This window comes from Macrotis lagotis, chromosome 6 (assembly GCF_037893015.1).
Source record: "Macrotis lagotis isolate mMagLag1 chromosome 6, bilby.v1.9.chrom.fasta, whole genome shotgun sequence".
Taxonomy (NCBI): Eukaryota; Metazoa; Chordata; class Mammalia; order Peramelemorphia; family Peramelidae; genus Macrotis; species Macrotis lagotis.
This window is the reverse complement of record NC_133663.1, coordinates 89,130,375-89,154,362: the sequence shown is the minus strand read 5'-3', so window position 1 is coordinate 89,154,362 and position 23,988 is coordinate 89,130,375. Positions and strand designations below refer to the sequence as shown.

Here is a 23,988-nt window from a genome sequence, read left to right as displayed (position 1 = left end):
TGTTAGGTATGACAAAATAATTGAAAGATGATTATGGCATACTTGCTTTGACAAGGTCTTGGAAAATATTAACTTAGTAATAAACACTAAGATGAGTTTCCAATTTCCCTAACATTAAACAGAGCTAACATTTACTAAAAATCTGGACATGCTTATATCTTAGTAGAGGACTCAGAATGTTGGATGAGGAGTCATGAAGACCTGGATTTGAATCCCAAAGTCTAATAGCTGCATGACCCTGGGTAAGTCATTTAATCTCCCTCAGGCAACCATCTCATCTGTAAAAGGAGGATAATAGCACCTCCCTCCCTGTATTGTGAATAAGATGAAATAACATATGAAAAGTAATTTAAAAACTGAAAGCATCATATAAATACTGTTCTTATAACAAGAATTTACTAAGTAATCTATATGGTTCCTGTACAATATTAGGTCATAATATCATAGATTTACAGCTGAAAGATACCTCCAAGGCCACCTAGTCCAACTTCCTCATTTTACAGATGAGGAAACTGAGGTCCAGAGTAACATTTCCAAGATCAAACAAGTAAGAAATGGTAAATAAGGTTGGGATTTTGACTCCAAAGCCAATCCTCCCAAATCAGCAAATGTTACATCAGGACTTGATTTATTGTTTTGTTGATTGTCTAGACTTAGAAAAGGATGAAAGTGTGTTGTGTATACATTTTTTTTTCTACCTGGAGAGAGGGGTTTTAAACATGTACTAACCCTCCTGAGTCTATTAGTAACCTTTTGGAGTGATTGCCTATGAAATATATTCCGACCCAGGCTCTTCATGGATCCAAATTATATCACTGAAATAGTTTTGCAGGTTTTAAGGCTTTTTCAGGGCTAGGATATAGAGACAAGGGCCCCCCCTAATCAGTCTGACAGGTGGATGTGGTTACTTTGGTCACAGGTCGTCTCAATTATAATAATAACAGGTATAAGAGGGAGTGAAGGAAATGCTTGCAAAGTACCCTGAAAATCTTTTCTCCTGAGAGTGCTCTTTTAGGATAAATTAGTGGATTTGCATTTGACCAATTCAGGGCTGGAATCAGGACCAGTAGAACAACCAGAAGTTTGATGTAGGCCCTTATGATAAAGAGGATTTAAGTTCATTTAAGAGTTCTGAAAGGCAGCTTTACTCAATGGGTCATTTCATTTTCTCCTTTTTATTCAGAGCAGGAAAACTAGACCAATATAATTGGTTTCTTTTGTAATCCTGTCTTTTAATTTATACATTTAAGAACAATTTTCTGAGGAGGATCCAAGGACTGGACCTGGCCTCAGACATTTATTTGCTGAACGAAAATCTGGGCAAGTCATCAGTTTCCTCAACTGTAAAATGAAGATGATAATAATAGCACCCATTTCCCAGGGCTGTTGTGAGGATCAAGTAAAATAATGCTCACAAAATATCTGGCATATACTAGAAACTTAATTAGTATTTTGCCCTTTCCTTTATCTTTTCCCAAATTTCTTCACTGGAAAATATTTGAGTAAAACTATTATAACTTCTGAAAGGATAGTGAATTTCATCAAAAAATTTTAAGATAACCTCTTTCCTCAGCAGAGCTAGTGACTTATCAGAGGGCTTTGATATATATGAAAATATATATATATATATATATATATATGTGTGTGTGTGAACACATATATATGATAGATATGTAAATTTGTGAACACATATATATGATAGATATGTAAATTTGGATGTAACTTAAAGATATCCTTGGAATAAATTATTCATCTTGCCATCATTTATGTTTTTACAAGGATAAATTGCCATATCAAATGAAATAATTAAGAAATTCCTATTAAAGTTTGAGATAAATGAGATAGATTGCTGGAAAAGAAACACCCAAGACTTTGGGAAAAAAATAGGTCAAAGACAGTGATTGTACAAAGAGCCTCATAAAGTCATCACAGCTTTTAGCATGGCTCTACTCCAACAAATCAAAACAAAATCTAGTTCGGAAAGCCTGACAAGATCCCCTCACATCTTGTTTTTTCACAAAGGGAATATAACACAGAGCTAATGAAATTACCCATTTGCAGAAGCAAAGGAAGCTTTATTAAAACATGAAGTACAGGGGCAGCTAGGTGGCGCAATGGATAGAGCACTGGCTCTGGAGTCAGAAGGACTTGAGTTCAAATCCAGACTCAGACACTTAATAACTTGGCTGTGTGATCTTAGCAAGTCACTTAACCCTACTGACTTAAATAAAGAAATTTAAAAAAAACATGAAGTACAAAAGAAGGAAGGAACTTACGTGGCACTGCGCCTTGAAAATGATTTGGATTAGTTTCAATTAGTCGCCTTCTCAATTCATTTACTCCAACACCAGAAGGACCTGATTGGGATGGGGATGTAAGGGGGAGGGGAGGCAAAAGGCCACATACAGAAATCATTAAATATGGATGATTATAATTGTATAGTGATGAAGTCACTATCACTATTAATCTTATATTTGTAGTGGGGGGGGGGAGAAAAAAGCTAAAGGATGAATTATACAACTTCCCTTTGAACAAAATTGGATAACTCTAAAAGGTAATTACTCTTCAAAACTTTTGATTTGTGAAAGGAGTGACAGTTTCCATGAGGATGGCAATCAATCCTGGGACCTACCTAGAAGTACAATCAAGCGATGCTTATCATAAGGATGCCGTTGGTACCTGACCACCTCCTCATATGGGGCTCCCAGAGCACTGTAGCAGCTGTTGGCGCAGTGAATGTAGGCATGCTGGCTGATGTGAGATTTTCTGCGACAGAGGCGCATACTTCTTCGGAAACCAGCTGGGGAGGATAACAATCATAGCTAGCAACAGTTTTTAAAAATCTGAGACAGCACAAACATTTTTCCTAGATTTTTTCCTACTTGCCTGATTGCCCCTTCTTAGTTTCCTTTCCTGGATGATGATGATGATGTTGCCCTTTATTCTTGAAGAAGACCATGACAGTAAGATGATGTCATGACAAGCAAGTGAATTGTATTTGAATGAGGGGGTGCTAAGTCATCTGGGTCCAGTGACCAGATATGAATTAGGATGACTGGAGAGGGCCCTGGATGCAGGGCAATCAAGAGTTAAGTGACTTGCCCAAGGTCACACAGCTAGTAAGTGTCAAGTGTGTAAGGTCCTCCTGATTTGAATTCAGGTCCTCCTGATTCCAGGACTAGTGCTCTATCTACTGCACCATTCAACTGCCCTTGGTCCTCCTCCTCTTCCTCCTCCTCCTCCTCCTCCTCCTCAACTTCTATTCATTTGATGATCTCATCAATTCCATGTATTCAATAATCATCTCTATGCTAATGACTTTCAGATTTTTGTCTATCCTTAAGTCTCTTTCCTGACCTTTAATATTTCAGCTGCAACTGCCTATTAGAAATCTCAAACTGCATGTTCCATAGATTTCTTAAGCTTAATATGTCCAAAACTCAACTCATCATCTTTCTCCTAAACCATCCCCTCCTCCCAACTTCTCTATTACTTTCAGGAATAGCACCTCACCCCTGTGGTCTCCTAGCTTTGGATCTTCCCATTCCAGTCCATCCTCCACTTAGGTATCAAAATGCTCTTCCTAAAGTATAGTTATGCTCATATTGTGCTCATTCAATAAACTCCAGAGATTCCCTTTTATTTCTATGATCAAGTATAACATTTTTTTTCAGTTTCACTTCTAAAGCCCTCCATAACCTGACCTCTTTCTACCTTTCCAACTCTTTATATTTTATGAACTCTGTGATCTAGTAAACAGGCCTCCTTGCTATTTCTTGGACAAGATGTCCTGTTTCCTGACTCCATACATTTCCACTCTTTGTCCCCCATGACTAGAATTTTCTCTCTCTTTATCTCCATCTCCTGGTTTTCTTCAGTTTTAGCTAGAAATCTCACTTCTACAGGAATCCTAATATCCTCCTTTTAAGATGATCTCCTATTAATCCTTTATGCATTTTAGTTGTAGTCAGTTGTTTTCATGTTGTCTACCGCATTAGACTAAAAGCTTCTTGTGAGCCAAATGTGCCTTTTTTTGTCTCCTTTGAGCCTATCACAGAGCCTGGCAAATAGTAAGCATTTCATATATGTTGTTGACTTGACTTGGACAGTCCAATCAGAAAGTGGGGGTGGACAGAAGAGTGAGAAAGAAAAGGACCATCTGGAGTTTTCTATTTAACAGATTCTTTTCACTAATGAATATGTTAAATTCTGCTGTTTCTATGCTGCTGATGAAAAACAAATGCTTTCAGCACCCTCTAAATTTGGGCAAAATCCCCATCATCTTGTCCTACTTACAAGTCTGGCAGAAATCCATGCATAGAAATCTATTAGAGAACCTTATCACTTCTTGCTCTTCTCCCTCACCCTAATGCCCCTTAGGGCAAACTAGGGAATTAATAGCCAATTATATCTAAAGTTAGACAATGTGGATGGGGAAGACAAATAGAACAAAAATGCCAACTATACTAGCCTTTGGGAGTACATCTGTTGATTGTTCCTAAAAATTTTTTAATCTCATATTCCTGTGAGTTAGGGAGGGGAAGGCATTATTATCATCTTTAACAGATGGGTAATCTGAGAAACAGAGACACAGAGTTAGTGGCAAATTTATTGTAGGTGCAAAATTCTTGATTTCCTAACTCCTAAACTCCTGGTCATTTCCCAAGACTAAATTGCCTCATGAGTATAAGACTCTTTTGAAGACAAAGATTATTCCATTTTTGTCTTTATCTCTCTACTACCTAGCACAATGTCGGGCAGTTAGTCAGTCAATAAACATTTATAAGTTCCTATTTTTTGCTAGGTACTAAGTGCTAAAGATTGGGGATACAAGATAAAGAAGACTGTGCCTTGCTCTCAAGGAGCTTACAATCCATTGAGGGAAACAATATGCAAACAAGCTGTGTCCAAGATAAATTGGAGGGAATCAATACAGGAAAAGCTACTAGAATTAAGGGGGATCAGGAAAGGCTTCCGAGAAGGTAAGATTTTTTTTTTTAAGGAAACCAAGAAAACCAAGAAGTTGAGATAAGGAGAGAGGGCATTCCAGGCACAGAAGACTGCCAGTGAAAATGCCCAGATTCAGGAAGTTGAGTATCTTGTTCAAGAAACAACAGGGAATTCATTAACTAGCATAGAACAAGGCTTTGCCCCAAGGTCCTAATACCCAGTAATATGTGAACTTTTTACTTGAGGCCACTACTGTCTCCATACCTTGCTTCCTGGTCCTCCAGAGGTACAATATGCCAGTACCCCTGGGTGCTAGCTCCAGCATCTCATGAACAGACAAACCCTTTCCCTACCCTCATCCCAATCCTCTCCTATTCTTTTAGATTTCTTTTTTGTACCCTAGTATCATCACCAACCTCTTCCTCCCACAGTGGAATTTTCCCCAGGAGCAATTTTGACTTGATATAGTTTGGCTTATAAAATACAAATATGTCTCTTGGGAATGGAAACATTTGAAACAATGAAAAATCAGAAGTTTGCCAAAAAGAAGAAGGCTTCAGGTAATTTAAGAAAAGAAATGCTTGCAGCTGTCTGTAAGGAAAACTATTATTGAGTAGGGTGTGCCAGGGTTGGTAGGAGCCCAACCAAACCGGGAAAGAAAACCTACCTATAAAGAACTGATGGTCATATCCAGCAAATTCCTCTTCATCTAGGTTATGATGAATGAATAGTCCGCAGCAGAAAATGGAATGGAGGGGAAAGGATTGTGGTTACTTTTCTCACTGAAGTTATCCCCACATTTACAAATGACTTAATTTCAATGATTGGCCAGAGCACAACTGATATAAATGGTGAGTTTTTATATGGAAGCCTTCTTGGGAATGCCCTTAATACTTTGGATATCATCACTCCAGTAAGGCAGACATTTCTGAAGTGACTAGCACAAATTAGAGAGATGTTGGATCTCTTTATGTAAAATTCATCTTCTTTAATATATTCAAGAGTCAAAATGCATTATAAACAATTTATAAAAAAAGAGTTGTAAAGGTCATAATAAAAATGTGCAAGGTCTATGTGCACTTTTCCATGCTTAACCTAATAACCTGGTATCTGAAAACAGAAATTAAATTTTTAAATGTTACTAAATTTGGTTTTTTAAGTTTTGTGGTTGTGAGCCTTTTATTATAGTAATAGATTGTTTAAGTTTGTTTGCATTTTAAAAGCAACTCACTGTGAAAAAATAAAAATTAACAAGGATTATTCTGTTATTCCTAACTGATTCTCATTGTCCTAGGTTGATAAAAGATAAAGAATTTTATTTCAGATATGGGGATAAAGAAAACTGCTCAGAATTTCAGATTCAGAAATACACTGTAAGCTGCAGTCACACTTTGTACTATAAATACTTCAGCTTGATGCCTCAGAGAAACATCTATCCTAAAAATGTTAGGAAAGTGGAATTTTCAAATTAATTTCCTCCTATCTTCCTCATCATGCATTTACAGAGCTGTAAGGGATAGGAAGATGGGGGCTTTGTCTCAGGGTCCCAACAGTGGGAAAGGGCTAATAGGGCTCTCTTTCCCTATGGTAATAAAAATCACTGTTCTTTAATTTTGAAGTTCTCTGCAGTAACCTTTCCTGGGCCTAACTTACTTTTAAGTAATATTTTTTTCACCAATATATGCAAAAATAAATTTTATCATTCATTTTTTAAAATTTTCATTTCTAAATTCTCTCCCTCCTTTCCTTTTTTCTATCCTCCTTGAGACAATAAGCAATTTGATATAGGTTATAACTAAACTTTCTCTAACCTCTACTGGGGAACTAGGAACAGGTGCCAAACCCTTTCCAACCCCATCCTCCATCCACATCAGACTGCCTCTGTGACTCCCCTTTTCAATGTTTCCACTTCCCTCCAAACCCCAACAGACAAGTGGTTTTTGTCCCAGGAGAAAAATTTCCTACTTACAGTTTTGTACACATCGATTTATTTGTGGGACTATAAAATGGAATAGAGAACCTATTCCTATATACTGTATTAGCAAACAACCTGTTAAAATTAATCTTTGTTTTAAATTTTTTAAATGTAAAAACAAAGTGTATCTTTATTTCTTATCTAGTGATCAAATACATGCTTTTTAACTGAAACAAGTAAGGAAAAAAAAACAAGGGGATATGACCATATGTATTTAGGGGATGTATCTCTATATGAAATATATTTATTTATTCAGCTGATTTTTATCCCTTTATAAAGATATTCTTCATAGTTTGATATTTAATAATCTATTTTTTATAAATCTAAAATGAGCTAGCTACCCAGTCAAGTATTTATGCTGTGGTACTAACAATCAAAACATGCTTCTTTTTTGCATAAATAGGAAATTAAGTTACCTTCTGAGAGTTCCTCTGGAAATTCAGATAAAAACAGAAACAGACATTAAAAATTAAAATCTGAGTCAGTGATGTCAAAATCCAAAGGAATGATCTAACCTTCAGTGTAACATTTGGCCTTTCTCTTCAATTTGGTCTCAAATTGTGATTTAATGTAAAATACTGCATCAGTATTTCACACAAGTGAAAAGTATAGACAACTGATATTAAACATAAGGATTTAAACATGCTGAGTGGGCAAATATATTATTACATGATCATGGAAAATTTGGAAATAACATGACATTCCTTTAAGTAAGATTTACTTCTATAAACTCATCACTCACTATTATACAATTCAGACAATTAAACATTTATTGCATCATCTTCCTAGAAACTAGCTTAAAGAATGACAAAATTTAGGAAATACATGAATAAAATAGAGGCAAATTGTTTACTTTTTTACTTACCAGATGCAAATGTTTCTTCATCTTTGATTTTCAGAGGGAAAGGGGAAAGATATATGAATATATCATTACAAGATTTCTCATACTTAGATTGTATTATCATAAACACGTCAGCAAATTATTCTTCCTTGACACAATGCTTATTCCCCCGCCTCTTCCTTGACTATTATAGTCATGGTTTTGTTCCTTTCTGAGCACCTTCAGCTCTATGTCTACTTTATGACATTTTTTTTTAGTTTTTTTATTTTTAGTTTTGCAAGGCAAACGGGGTTAAGTGGCTTGCCCAAGTCCACACAGCTAGGTAATTATTAAGTGTCTGAGACAGGATTTGAACTCAGGTACTCCTGACTCCAGGGCCGGTGCTTTATCCACTATACCACCTAGCTGCCCCATGACATATTTTTATAAGAATTATGGCATTGGCTTAGCTAGACAGAAGCTCATCTCAAAGAGATCTGGATTTTAAACTTTATGTGCATTCATGATGCAATAGATCAGTCAAAAAGCTAAGGCAGTTTTGTGTTATGTTAAGAGAAGTTATATGCTAAAGTTACACGTGAAGTACTGTGTTCAGTTCCTAATGTTTGAGTAAGTATATTGACAGAGAGTATACAGAAGAGGGTGGATAGGGTGTCATCCAAGAATCAGTTGGAGGAATTAGAGAAATTTAGTTTGGAGGAGAGACAATTTGGCCTAGAAGACATGAAGGTTATCATGTAGAAGCAAGATTGGTCTCTGAGGACAAAACTCAGTTTGTTGATAGAGTTGGTTAAGTATGATGTAAGGATCAACTTGCTAGTAATTAAAGTTATCCTAACAGGTATGGATTGCTTCAAATGCTAGTGGGCCCCTCTTTTCTTGGAGGTCTTCTGATGAAAACTGGATGACTAACTATTGGCAAGGTTGTAGAGAAGATTCTGGTTGGGCTTCAGATTGGACTAGAGGGACAGTGGTCCATTGTAAATCTGAGTCGATGTGACTCTTTGTAATGGACATAAGTTCACTTATCTTGGACATTAGCTGACAAAGTTTAAAGTTTGGGATGGGGTGAGAGAGAGAGTTTGATAAAATTTAATAGATGAAAAGCAAAGGAGTAATAACAGTGGAAGGGAATGAGGAAGGTAAGGAGGGATCCTAGAGCTGGGGGGATAGGAGTGGAGGTTAGGAGATGGAAGCTTGGATCTAATAGAACCTAGTTTTGACTGGGCAAGGACAAATGAATGAGGTATGAGAGCTCAGGTAAAGTATCTTTGACCTTTACTGCTAATTCTCAAAAATGATTTTGGGAAACCAAAAAGTATGCTCAAGCAATATAAACAAAGTATTTTTAGATATAACATATAATATATAATATATAGCATATATATTCAATATATATATACAATACAAATATAGAATTTTTAGAATTTGTAATATATTCCTTTTATAAGTGAAAATAACCTAAGGGAGTTTTAGGATCGTCAATATTTTGTTGTAGTGAACAATGTCCCAATGACAATTTCATAATTACATCCCAATAAGTCTCACAATTAAATCAAGGCTAGATTAATTGATAGGGCCAAAATACCTTTTCCAATAATGTGTATGTGTCTGTGTTTTCCTTTCTAGGTAGACCTTCCATATTATGCAAATGAAAGTTGTTAGCACACATAACACTTGCCACATATCATAGTCTTAAAAAAATGTTCTAAATGTTAGAAACCATACAATAACTTCCTAGAGAATAGGCCTAATGCAATAATGGGACCAGTTTTCATTGCCCTACTTAAGGATCAGTTCCTTCTGTTTCTAAGAAGGAAGGAACCAGGGTGGATGAGATTAGAGATTGGGACAGACCTGTTCCTCTTTTTCGACAAAGTCAGATCTAGTTGCTAAAAAGGAAGGAGGGAGGGAGGGAAGGAAGGAAGGAAGGAAGGAAGGAAGGAAGGAAGGAAGGAAGGAAGGAAGGAAGGAAGGAAGGAAGGAAGGAAGGAAGGAAGGAAGGAAGGGAGGGAGGGAGGGAGGGAGGGAGAGAGGGAGAGAGAAAAAGGAAGGAAGGAGGATGAAAAGAAGTGAAGGAGGAAGAAAGAAAATAAGAGAGGAAGGAAGGAAATAAGGAAGAAATGGAGGGAGGAAGAACGGGGGGAAGGAGGCAAGACAAAATTATGGAAGGAAGGGAGGGAGGATGTAAAGGAGAAAGGGAAAGAGGAAAGGAGGAAAGGAGGGAGAAAGGAAGAAAGGGAGAGAGAGAAAAAAGGAAGGCAGGCAGGATAGAAAGAAGGGAGGAAAGAAGGAAAGAAATATGTATATGACATGTATATGTTTCAGTCATTGTATTCAGCACTTCACAATTATTTCATTTCATTCTAACAACAAACCTCTGAGACAGATACTAATATTAATCCCTTTTTTATAGTTGAGAAAACTGAGACAGACAAAAGTTAATGACTTATCCAGGGTTACCCATCTAGTAAGTCTCTGAAGTCAAATTTGAACTCAGATCTTCCTGACTTTATATGTCGTCAGTCTCAAATGCAGTTTTAATAGTTAGTAAAGCTTAAAAGCAGCACTAAGACTTATGGGACAAGCTGTATGTATTTTAATTCTGTACTTTCAAAACTTGTTTTACTTATTTCCCTTACCTGTTGGTGAAAGACTTTTGTGAGAAACCTAATCTCTGTCTCTAAGAAAATAAGGAGGAAAAAACGAGTTGTCTACCTCTAAGCCATGATGATCTGGAGACACTGGGAACCTTGAAGGCCCCACAGACGATAGTGGTACAGAAACAGAAGGGGCACACCAGTCCAGCTGCTCTGGAGGATAGCCTACATGATAGCAGAGTCTAGCAGGACCTGAACTTGGGGTATGGCTACATGAGCAGGGATCCTTCCTCCCTCAAGCCTCACAAGAAATGGTATGCATTCTTTTCTGCATGCTCTGGAGAGAAGATCATCCTTATAATTACATAATTAGCAGTAGATCTTACCTTCTTCCACACACTTCTCATCAATCCTTATGTCATCCTCTATATAAAGAGCATAAAAAAGAAAGTCATTTGGAAATTGTAAGCACTGAAATAACACCATCAACAAAGGATCTTACAAGTCACTGAGTCCAGCCCCCTCATTTTACAGATGAGGAAACAAACTGAAAGTAAATGACTTGCTCAGGATCATACAGCTAGTAAGTGTCTGAGGCAGGATTATAACTCAGATCTTCCTGATTTCAAGTCCAGTGTTCCATTCACAATTCTTCGCTACCTCTGGATTTCACCTGGTTTGTGCAAAACTAGTCCACCCTAAAACTCAAATTTAATGATAGCAACTTTATTGTCAATACTTTAGGCTTCTTGAGAGGAAAATAAAATACTGTATTGTCTGCAACTTATACTATTATACAAATATATACTTTTATATATAGTTATGCAAATTATACATTATATATTTATATAATATTATTATTATACTATTATTATACCTGGCACAATAGGAAGTTAAGTGTCTTGCCCTTGATCACAAAGCTAGAATGTGTCAGAAGAAGATTTGAATTCAGGTTCTCCTCAGTGTCATAAATAGCAATTTTTTGTGCCAAAGGCAAAGATACAAATTATACCCGGGGCCAAGAAATATGACATGAACCCTTAATTAAGCTTGACATAGGTGGCAGCACAGACACTGGGATACTGTGAGACAATGAGGCAGTAGAAGTGATGGAGAATAAGGAGAGTCTTGGCTGTGGAGAGGTTCAGATGGTGGATGTGGTTGCCATCTGGTAGCTTCTGATTTAAACTAATTATTCTTATTCTTAACTTCTAAGCCCAGTTGTTTTCTGTACCAAAAAAAGGACTAAAAGTACTATCCACCCCCTTTGCTAATGCAAAGTATTAAATGTCTGTAGTAACTGGTTTTCCTGATTCGAAAGTTTTCCACTCTCCTATATGATGACTTCTCATTAATGACACTTTAATGTCAAAAGGTTGATTTACTTAGCTGAACTAGATTAAGTTTATGTAATAATTATTTGGAGTGTTTATAAAATAAAGCTCTAGGAAATACTAATTACTTGCTTTCAGCCCTTATTCCATGCAGCCTTGTTCCATGAAGATACAGTGAAAATAAGGGAAGGGTTTCTTAACCTTTTTTATGACCTGGACCCATTTTGGCAGGCTAGTGAAGACTATAAACCCCTGCTCAGAATAATTCTTTTAAATTCATAAACTAAAATACATAAGTTTATAAATGAAATTAATTTCATTTAAATGCAGTTACTGAATTATTAAAAAAATTGTGGATGTTAGGGAAAAATCCTTAATTTATATTTTTGCAATTACAATTTCACAATATTAGTAATTTTATCACCTCTTCCAATAGCTTCAGAAGTAAGAAAACATCCACTTTCAGCCTCATTTTACAAATGGCTGAAACTAAGGCACCCAATAGTGAAATGATGCTTACCCATGGTCTGAGTTAATGACACAAAGGCATCAGGAACCCCAGGTCCAAACAGAATGCTATTCAGGCACAGATCTGAGGCTCTTGATTCAGAATTTTAATGAGAAATGACTACTGTTCAGCATACATTCTGTGATGGGCCAGAGCAAAGTACCACACATTAAGGGTTCCTCCTGGTTTCCATGGTGAGGAGCCCAGCCCTCATCATGTCCAGTTCCCATCCCAGTCCCCCAAAACAATGTCCTTGCCAACAGCGTATTCTCTGCAACTAGCAGAATATAAGTTCCTTGAGAAAAGGAATGATTTTTAAACTCATACTTTTGAGAAACAGAATAATAAGTGAACTTTTGCTTCTCAGGATTGATTTTGCTAAGCCCTATGAATTTTACAGCTTGTTGATAAGTTCACCAAATAGGAAAAGAGAATGTCAAGGGCTGAAAAAAATTCCTCATTTAACTGATGCTTAGTGGTTTATTTCCCTTGTTTTGGGGTTCTCTTTGACCTGTTAACTTCACAGATGTCTTTCTATGACTTAAAAGTAGTTTCACGGAGGCAGCTAGGTGGCGCAGTGGATAGAGCACCGGCCCTGGAGTCAGGAGTACCTGAGTTCAAATTTGACCTCACACTTAATAATTACCTAGCTGTGTGGCCTTGGGCAAGCCACTTAACCCCATTGCCTTGCAAAAACCTACAAAAGAAAAAGTAGTCACACATTGTTAGGAACAGGGATCTAGGAGGTGAGTGGGTATCAATTAAAAAAATGTTCAATTCAATCAGTTATGAATCCTTTTGGCAAGACATATTACTGACTTTCTTGCCAGGAGGCTTAAGTCCATTTATTATGGGAGTTGTATTTCTTCTTACCTTGGAAGATAGGGAACTAAGAACTGTTATAGAGGGAAGAGTTTTTATCTAGTGCAAGACAAAAAAGAGAGCCCATGAAAGGGGAAGAAAGAAAATGAATTCCCAAGATCTTTAGCAACTCTGGACTAGCCTTGCCAGAAGAACTGTTAAACAGTCAATAAACATTTATAAAACTATATGCCAGTAGGCACTGTGCTAGGTTAGAAAGATCAAAATGAAATAGTCCCTACCCTCAAAAGGGCTGAACTGACTTGAATAGAATTGAAATAACAAAACAGTAAATTTCAATTTTGGGTTTCAGGTAGTGACAACTTCTTACCTTCTTCCATAGTGCTCACTGGCCACAAATGATCAAAGCAGGTAATTTAAAAAAATAAAAATAAGTAAATTAAAAGAAACAAGACATCTAATATCACAATTGCATTAGACCCTTAAAATAAAGAAATTATTTGCAAAGAGTTTTACCAATATCTAATTCTATTATTACAAAAACCCTGGGAAGAAGATGCTGTCATAGTTGGGAAAACAGAGGTAAATAGCGCTTAAGTGACTTAGCAAGCTACTAAATGTCTGAGGTCTTATTTGAATTCAGATCTTCCTGACTCCAGATCCAGTAATTTAGCCACTGTCCTAAGAACTCAAAGAAATTAATTTTTGAGATGTTGATGAGTTATTTGGGGAAAGGGAAGAGAAAGGAAAGACTTTCCAGTAACTCCTAAACTCATGTATAGATAACCATCTACTTCATCTATGGGTAAGGCCAGTCCCAAGAAAGGGTAAGAATACTTCTCTCAAAAGGCACACTAATGATTCTACTGCTTGGTATCAAAGATGAGAACTCCACACTTACTTATGGTTGATTTGAGGTAGGTCTGAGGCTGAAAAGGTTGAGACCACCAGAATTCCCGCTGCTTCCTATGCAAAAAGAAATTCATCCCTGAGAGAAACAAATTGACTCTATTTTTTTATCACTGCTTCTTGAGTTGAGGTTTGTTTTCCTGAGTTAAAATTTCATTTTCCTATAAATCATTTCATTTCAGGAAAATTATCCACCACTATACCACTGTGGGTTGCAGGTGGATGAAACCAATCAGAATTCCCTGAACTCTGAAAATAGTAAGTGTGCTTTTACCATAAAAGTCCTTGTGAATCTTTCTTCTTAGAATCTTAGCCTGCTTTGAACACTATTTCTTTGCAAATTGAATGCCTTTGATAAAAGATAGACTATATATGTATATAGTGTGAGTATATGAATATATGGTGTATATATATATGTATATGAATGTAGAACCATGACACAGAGATTAGCTAAAGCAAGAATGAGAAACAAATGAATTAAATAAAACACAGCTTGATAAACCTGAGAATATAAACTATTTGAAGATGAGTTCCATGTTTGACTAAAACAAGCAGGAATATTAGAAATTAGGTAGAGACATTACACCTATGTCCACCATGGTTGATTCTGTGGGACACCCCCCCACCCCTTCTCTGCTGGACTTTTTTGCCCTTTTAGTCAAGTGTTCCATTTGCTAATGGCCAAAACAACATCTACAGCTTTTGGCTTAGGAAGATTAACTGCACAGGTGGGGGATTAATAACCCAGCAACTGGAACAGCAAACCAACTGTTAATGTGACAGTTTATTTTTTTCTCTAAACACCCCAACAACCTAAAATGTCAGCTCTTACAGAACAAATTAAGATATACTCCTGAATGATAGGGAATGAGGAGAGGGACTGAAAAGGACAATAGACAACTGAAAAACATAGGCAATCTTATGATGGGTCTCATGATCGTGCCAAGTGCATTGTATGGTTTGATGTTGACATTGTACCTGAACATGAAGTAAGAGAAATACTCATTTTAAATTCACAAAAATATTTTCCTTCCCTAGTCACAATTTTCTCCAGACACATGGCAAAGAAGTTAGGGCATAGGACTTGAAGTCAGGAGGGTCTGAGTTCTAATCATGACAGAGACCCTCAAAAGCTATGTGACCCTAGGCAATCTTTTAACCTCTCTGCCTCAGTTTCCTTATCTACAAATGAGGGAGTTGTATTTGATGGCCTCTTAGGTCTTTTGTAGCTCTAAATTTATAATCTTATAAAGCCATGATCCTTCAAACCCCAATTCTTTTCAATAGCACAGAAAAATCACAACATCTGAAACATGATCTGTTTAAATTTGAAATATTCTGTGCTAAACAGAACTGAAATTTAGTTTGGTTGCCATACTCATATTGCATGAAAAGACCTTTCAAAGCCATAAAACAGTGCAATTTTTCTTATCTTCTTTGCTTTCTAATGTAATAGAAAGCATCTCAAAAAACAAGCCAGAGGGGCAGCTAGGTGGTGCAGTGGATAGAGCACCAGTCCTGGAGTTGGAAGGACTTGAGTTCAAATCCAGCCACAGACATTTAATAATTACCTAGCAGTGTGACTTTGGGCAATTCATTTGACCCCATTGCCTTGTAAAAATTTTAAAAAATCGAACCAGAAAATTTATTATTGAGATGCCTCCAAAACCTTGGCACTCAGGAATAGCCATAAGTTACATCAGGATTTTATGCATCCTTCTGTTTGTCTCTTGCCTAATACTCTAATCCTATAATCACCTCCATGTCAAATAATCTCTAAGAATGCATAAGTAATCTTTAGAATACCCACACCAGGTGTTCACATGGACTATTTGTGTCCAAACTGTAGAAGAGCATTCTGAGTTCATATTGGGCTGATCAGTCACAGTTGGACACATTGTAATTTGTCTCAAACATAGTGATGTCATTTTAGTCTTTTGGTCTTCTTTGATAACAAAGGACAAGAACCAAGAAAGCAAATAGTGCTGCCATTTCTGCTGAATCAGAGATAAAACAAAATCAAGAAGTCTCTTTCATACAAGATGCTTTTTAGCATTAAAATGTTTTGTTGTTTTTTTTTAAGGAAAAAAGGTGGAGTTTATTTAAACCAGTTAAGAATTTAGCAAACGAAAATTAAGTTTTTTTCACCTGAGGCCTTTCATTTGGTCCTTTATTTGTCATTCATTTATCTATTAATTAAAAATCATTTAATATTAAATCTTTCTCACACTTGATCATAAGTGAGATACTTAGGTCCAGATTTGTTTATTTATCTTGGACTAGAGGATAGTCAACACACACACACACACACACACACAAACACACACACACACACACACACAAACACACACACACACACACACACACACACACACACACACACACACCCCCCTTTCTTTTTTTTGCCGAAGGGTTCATGCATTGCACTAATATGTATTTAGCTGACAGTATGCCATGCAAGAACGAATGTGTTATAGATACATGTAAAATCTCTCTAGAATATGAACAGAGATTATAAAATAAATGAGACTCATCTGGAGTTTGTCTCTTATCACAGTATGAGCACAGTATGTGAAGGGATAATATGATACAAATGACCAAAAAGCGAAATGGAGGAGGGAGATGTGGATGCACGAACTGGTGGAAGGTTGTTGCTGTTCCCAGGAGGGTGGGAGCTCAGGATGGAGAAATTTTTTGACAATGAATGGACATATAGGTGTCCTTGGGATAGACTTATGGACTCTGACAACCTTGGAAATAGCTCAGTCTCTCCAAGACTTGTGAATCTGATTATGTAAATTAGGATCTAATCATTAGGTTGAACCCATAAAGTGGAGTTTTTGAACTTGCAAAACCAAGAACCAAAAATTAGATCTATGGTAGAAATATTCTCTAAATTTTTTTCTCTCCCAATTTGGGATTATGCCCAAAGGGCAACAAAACTGTGCATACCCTTTCACTCAGCAATACCACTACTGGGTCCATACCCTGAAGAGCTGATAATAAAGGGTAAAAACATCACTTGTACAAAAATATTTAATAGCAGCCCTGTTCGTAGTGGCAAAAAATTGTAAATTAAGTGAATGCCCTTCAATTGGGGAATGGCTTAACAAACTGTGATATACATATATATGTATATATATATATATATATATGTATGTATATGTGTGTATGTCATAGAATACTATTGTTCTATTAGAAACCAGGAGGAATGGGAATCCAGGGAAGACTGGAGGGATTTGCATGAACTGATGCTGAGTGAGATGAGCAGAACCAGAAGAACACTGTACACCCTAACAGCAACATGGGGGGTGATAATCAACCGTGATGGACTCGCTCATCCCTTCAGTGCAACAATCAGGGACAATTTTGAGTTATCTGCAATGGAGAATACCATCTGTATTCAGAGAAAGAATTATGGACTTTGAACAAAGACCAAAGACTATTACCATCAAATTAGGAAAAAAAGCATTATATTATTATGTAATTTTACTATCTCATACTTTATTTTTCTTCCTTAAGGATATGATTTCACTCTCATCACATTCAACTGAGATCAGTGTATAACATGGAACCAATGTAAACACTAATAGAATGCCTTCTGTGGGGGTGGGGGGAGGGAAGCAAGAATGGGGGGGGAATTGTAAAACTCAAAATAAGTGAAATTTTTCTTTAAAAACAAATTTTTTTCCTCTTCCCCATCCTCCCCTCCCTTCCCCTCCCCTCCCCTCCCCTCCTCTCCTCTCTACTCTCCTTCTCTCTACCATCTTAAAAACAATAGAAAGCTAAACAAAGCTCTTTGTATGGCTGGAGGTTAGAGGTTAGAAGTAATCGATTTCCTTACCTCTTCAGAAGATGATTAGAAGGGATAAGACCAGCACAGGCACCAAAATCCGAGACCTTCCTGGCCTGCCACCAGAGAGAGTCATTCCTATCCACAATCTGGAGGATCTCCCCCTTTTGGAATGGCAAACCAGCATCTACACAAGGGATAATAGGATCCTCCCAGGGACAATATTTGGCCATAGTTCGTACATAAACCTGGTGAAAAGCATATAATTACAACATTAGAAGAACCTTTATCTATAAGGTATAAACTTTACCTACACGAATAAACTAATTCTTTTAGGCCTCTATTCTCCTCTTCATACTCATTTTATCCATTTTTATTATATTGACATGAGTCAGGCATAAATACTGAATATTCTTCCAGTTATTTTCTACTCCTAAATTTTTAAGAAGCATTTTGTCTTTTTTTAAAAAAACTCTTATTCTCATAAAAGGGGTCACTAATTTTAAATTAAACTCATGAGACATAAGGAGGGAGAAATCTCTGATTTCCTCCCAAAAGGGTTGTCAGGAAATAATACGGCTGTGAAAGCAAGCCCTAGTCCCTGTTTCCTCTTAAGTACCTTTTTTTTAGGTCTTCAAGAAAAGCACCAAACTCTAATCTATTAAGATTCCACTAGATTCAAGCCTTGAAACTGTTATGAATAATCAGATCTTCTTACTATTAAAAGCTCTTGAGAAACCCTCACTATATCTGTTTTTTTAATATCTTTAGGCTAAATCTATCATTGTGGTTATAGTGGGAGTAAAAACAAATCCTTAGAAACAGTACCAAAAAAGTATATATTCTCTATTCTTGTTAGGATAGAATCCATACTCTCTAATACATAATATCTACCTCTAATATCTATTATCCAATATCTAATATAAACTCACAGAAGGCTTCTCATAGCAGGATAATATCTTCATAATTTCTAATTCAATTCTAAATTAGGATGATGGTTATTAATGTGGTTATTAATAATAATTTCAAATGACAGCATAATGTTGGTGATTATGTTTTTGATACACAAATTAAATGTATCTGAGCATTCAGAAGCAAGAAGATTACTATCTCCAATGATGCCATCCTTACTACAATTGTTCCACTGCTTTTTGATACCCAAGTCCCATCAGCTAGGAGATGGTTTGTTCCACCAAATTGCACATTGCTCTCAATCTCTTTCCTTGATGAGTTCTTCCTTCTTTTGTTTACATTTTCTCATTTTGCATCTGATACTATGAGTCTCTGAGTAAGAAATATGCCATATTCCGCTCAAAAGGCATTCCACACCAAGCTATACCCTAGGTGATGAAGTTACAAAGAGCAAAAAGAATAATCCCTGTACTCCAGGGAACTAAGGCCACTAGCATTGGATGCCATGTTTACTGTGGCATATCTAACTTGAAGAAATGAGTCATAAAATTCTTACCATTGTCTGGTTATTAATGGGGCGATCAGAAACTGGGATCACTTTGAACATGATTGTGCCTTCAGACATAGCCTAGAAAATTTCAAGAAGAGAAATTATTATAGAATTCTAATTGATTGGTTGTAGGTCAATAAAACTGAGCATTCCCCTGGCCTGGCAACATCACTCACAACTGTCAATGAAGAACAAACTAAGATCTTCATCTCTGTCACTTGTTGGTCAATGTCCCAAAATGACCTTACTTCCCAAGTTCCATGATCTCTCACAACAATTTCAGCTCCTCCCCAAATAAATTTTATTACTTTGTCTTACTCTACAAAATATACCCTTAAGTAGTTCAGCAGGATACCAAATATGTAAATTAACTTGAGTACTATTGTTGTTTTTATTATATTGATATGACTAAGCTATAAATACTGAATATCTCTCCATTTATTTAAGTTGTTCCTAAATTTTTAAGGAGCATTTTGTTTTGTTGAAATTCTCTTTACCTGTATGGGTATTATTTATGTAATTCCATCTATGTGAATCTTGAGGGTGCTTTTTTAGACTGATCCTCAGATATATTATGAGTATGGAACTTTCCTTTCTATTATTACCTTCTAGATTTTGTTATTACCAAACAGACATGCTTCGCTTTTTGTGGGTTTATTGTGTATACTGTTATTCTTCTGAAGTTACTAATTATTTCAAGTAGTTTCTCTGATGATTCCCTAGAATTTTCTAAGTAAACTATTGCATATAAAAGCAAATAAAAGACTCTGCTTTGCCTATCTTTATAACTCTAATTTCTTTCTCTTGATTAATTGCTATTGCTAGCAAATAACAGCAGGGAAAGGAAGTTTACTTCCTTTACTTCTATAATTACTGTGGGGGCAGCTAGGTAGAGCAGTGGATAGAGCACTGGCCCTGGAGTCAGGAGGACTTGAGTTCAAATTTGGCCTCAGACACTTAATAATACCTAGCTGTGTGACTTTGGACAAGTCACCAGAAAAAAAAAATATATATATATATATATATCAATACTAGGAAGTGTTTCCCCACTTCATATAAGGTTAATGCTTTGATTTAAAGATACTATTTATTATATTAAGAAAAGGTTCTATACCTGTGGATCTTAGAGTTTTAATCATAAATGAATGCTACAATTCATCAAAGCTTTTACCTACATCTATTGATATAACAAGTTTTGTGGTGTTTTTATTTTTAATATATTTCATATGTTAATATAATTGTTTTCCTAATGCTGAACTATGCTTTGAATGCTAGTATAAGTACAATCTAATAATGAATTAATTGTTGGACAAATTTTTATAGTTTTAAAATTTTTGATAGGATTTTAATAACAATTTTTGAATCAACATTCATTGTGATATTGATTTATAGATTCATAAAAGACATAAAGAAGAACCTGATTTTAAAATATCAGTTATGGGATCCTGCTCAAGTCATTTACCCTCTGTCATCCACAATTTTCCCATCTGTAAAATATTGATGATAATTATAGTATTTGTGTCACAGAACTGTTGTGAACAAGACAAAATATAAAAAGCATTTTGCATACCTTAAAGTCCTAGGTAAATATTAGTTATAATAATTATCTATTTTTTCTTTATTTTATTCTTTATTTTTTATATTACTTTTTCTTTATTCTTTATATTATTCTTTCCTTTAAATACATTTTTTCATAAAAATGAGTTTAGTAGAATATTTCTTTCTCAGTTTTTGAGAATAATTTGTGTAATATATGCATTAATTTTTTTTAAGTTTGAGAGAATTCTCCTTTAAGTCCTTCTAGATTAAAGGCTTTTTCTTGGTAGTTCCTTTAGGATTAAAATTTCTGTTTAAGTGTTCTGTTAATTTGGATATTTTATGTTCTGCAGATAATTCATTCTTGTAAATTCTCATTGTTGTGATATAATTGCATAAAGTAATTTTTAATAATTCTGTTTATTTCTTCCATGTTGTTATTTCACCCTGAATATTTTTATTAAGTTGAATTTTTATCCTTTTTAATCATATTGGTTTAGATTTATCATTTAAAAAAATCTTTTCAAAGAACTAACTTTTAGTTTTTGTTTTCAATTCAGAAGTCTTTGTTTTCTTACTTATTATACCTCTTCTGATCTTTAAAATGTCCGCTTGTATTTATTTTGAATTTGTTTATTTGTAGTTTTTCTAAGTTTTTAAATTGCAAATTTAATTAATTCTTTCTTTTTCTATTGTGTTTATGTATGTTCTTAAGATATATGACATAATTTTCCTCTGGAATTTGTTTTATTTGCATCCCAGAAATTTTGGTGTATGATTTCATAGTAATAATAGTCTTTTATAGAGTTAGTATTTCTGTTACTTGACTTTTGACTGACTAATTTTTCAGGATGTCAGCATTAAGTCTCCAGTTAGTCTCCTCTGACACATAAAGACTGTATGACCCAGCAAACCATGTGCAAATCATTTATTCTCTTACTGTTCTAAGTAATTCTATGGCATACAAGTCACCATTATGTTCTAGTTCATATATCATGCCACTCTTAACATTGTATGCAGAAAGCATTTTAAAGTTTGCAGAGTTTTATATGCATTATCTCATTTGATCCTCACAACAACCCTGGGGGCAGATGATATTATTATCTCCATTTGACAGACAAGGAAACTGAGGCAGATAAGGATTTTTTTTTAAGTCAGAAATCTCAAACTGGAGACCAAACAGTGTGCAGACTTGAGTCAGACTAAAATATAATTGGGAAATTTTTTAAAAATTAAAAATCCAACAAACACAACATCACATTTTAAAATTAAGTCAACATGCAGACTTCAAATACACTTATGTGGGGTCCTTTATCAATTTGAGTTTGATACTTCTGGTTTAAATGATTTGCCGATGGTCATATAACTGGCTAGTGTCTGAGGTCAAAGTTGAACTCAAGATTTTCCAAACTCCAGTCCAGTTCTGTCTCTACTGTACCCCCTTGCTAAATTATCAGTAAGAAAGAAAGAGACAGACAGACAGACAGACAGACAGATAAAGACAGAGACAAAGAGAAAGAAAGAAAGAAAGAAAGAAAGAAAGAAAGAAAGAAAGAAAGAAAGAAAGAAAGAAGGAAAGAAAGAAGGAAAGAAAGGAAGGAAGGAAGGAAGGAAGGAAGGAAGGAAGAAAGAAAGAAAGAAAGAAAGAAAGAAAGAAAGAAAGAAAGAAAGAAAGAAAGAAAGAAAGAAAGAAAGAAAGACTAGCAGCTATGTGGTTCAGTGGATAGAGCACCAGTCCTGGAGTCAGGAGGACCTGAGTTCAAATATGACCTCAGACACTTAGTAATTACCCAGCTGTGTGACCTTGGGCAAGTCACTTAACCCTACTGCCTTGTCAAAAAAAAGAGAGAGAGAAAGAGAAAGGAAGAAAAAGGAAAAAAATGAAACCAAAAATTGATACCAGAATATGGATCACTTGTTCTGGTTCAAGTCCCTCTACTGAAATACCGTTCACTTCCACCAATTTGTCACCAGCATAGAGCAGCCCTAGACAAATGGAAACATAAGATAAAGGAGGTGCTATTGCGAAGGAGTGAGGGAAGTTGGTGGGAAGGATGCCTGAGGCCCTCAAGGGTAAAAAGTATCAAAAATATAAAAAGAAGGAAAGAAGTGGTACTGTAGGGGTGCATTTCATTAACATATAGAACAGGTGGCTTAGAAAAGACCCACAAGGGTACCTAGTCCAAGCTATGCCTAGAAAGGGATTTTCTTTACAATATTCTGCTTGCTGACCTCTAATGACCATGGGGAAATTCAAAATTGCTTTTGGTCATTTCCTTCAGGAATAGCAATGTCAGGAAACTTTTCCTTATCTTGACTTGCTCCTGGTTTTCTCTTCTAGGACCAAGCAAACCAAGTCAGCTGTCTTCAAATACTTAAAGTCACATACCATGCCATCTCCCTTCCCCAACTTCTCTTCTCTAGGCCAGATATGTCCAGTTCCCTCAACAGATCTTTGTATGACATGATTTCTAATCTCCTTACCCTATTGGTCATCCTCCTCTAGAACATATAGGATAATAGATTTCAGGTTGGAAGGAAACTTAGAAATCATCTAGGTGAACCCCTTTATTTTATAAAGGTAGAAAAATGTTCAGGGAATTTAAGTCAGGTGCCTAAGGTCATACGGGTAAAGCTGGGTTTCAGACTCAGGTCCTATAATTTTAAGTCCTTTGCTCTTTCCTTTATACCATAGTCATACTCCAACTTGTCAAAATTTCCCCTGAATAATAGTGTCCAGAACTGAACAGAATACTCCAGGTGTGGTCTGATGGGACTGAATGTGGTGGGTCTACCTGTCAGTAAAGTCCATCATAATGCTTTCACAGAGGTTAAGATATTTGTTGAAATAAGTAGTGCTTATAAACATGTTAAATACAAATGTACATGAACAATGTTCATTAGACTGTTCATTGTAGGAAAGGGAGGATGGAAGGAAATTATGTAAATAGATGTGGAAGTGGATGAATGTTGAAAAACTTTCATAACATGTAATTAGAAAAGTAAAATAAAATATCAATTAAAATAAGTAGTGCATAGTAGTGCATGTTTTTCTAAAAGTAATATCCTTCATATAATCCAAAGTCCTTCCTAATCTTGAGTTCTACCTGTTTTACAGGACAATGATGAGAAAAGAGTTTTGTGGATCTGGAAAGAATCTGGAAAGACATTATCTTCTAGTCTCTCTGGTCTCTCACTTTATAGAGAAGGGAAGCTGACCTCTGAGGAGATGAAGTGACGAGTCCAAACTGTTTTGCT

At 35.7% G+C, this 23,988-nt stretch overlaps 1 protein-coding gene across 1 annotated transcript in view; it reads right to left on the bottom strand.

Annotated features, from left to right (window-relative positions):
• MPP4 (MAGUK p55 scaffold protein 4) overlaps positions 1 to 23,988 on the bottom strand; it is a 40,783-nt gene that overhangs the window by 4,948 nt on the left and 11,847 nt on the right. The window contains exons 7-17 of the mRNA XM_074192746.1: positions 22,631 to 22,716; positions 19,201 to 19,272; positions 17,784 to 17,980; positions 13,928 to 13,996; positions 13,401 to 13,414; positions 10,753 to 10,791; positions 7,791 to 7,811; positions 7,342 to 7,356; positions 5,618 to 5,659; positions 2,633 to 2,800; positions 2,277 to 2,357 (exon numbers count right to left, since the gene is read on the bottom strand). Of these exons, the coding sequence (XP_074048847.1) occupies positions 2,277 to 2,357; positions 2,633 to 2,800; positions 5,618 to 5,659; positions 7,342 to 7,356; positions 7,791 to 7,811; positions 10,753 to 10,791; positions 13,401 to 13,414; positions 13,928 to 13,996; positions 17,784 to 17,980; positions 19,201 to 19,272; positions 22,631 to 22,716 (804 nt within the window). The remainder of the gene's footprint in view (positions 1 to 2,276; positions 2,358 to 2,632; positions 2,801 to 5,617; positions 5,660 to 7,341; positions 7,357 to 7,790; positions 7,812 to 10,752; positions 10,792 to 13,400; positions 13,415 to 13,927; positions 13,997 to 17,783; positions 17,981 to 19,200; positions 19,273 to 22,630; positions 22,717 to 23,988) is intronic.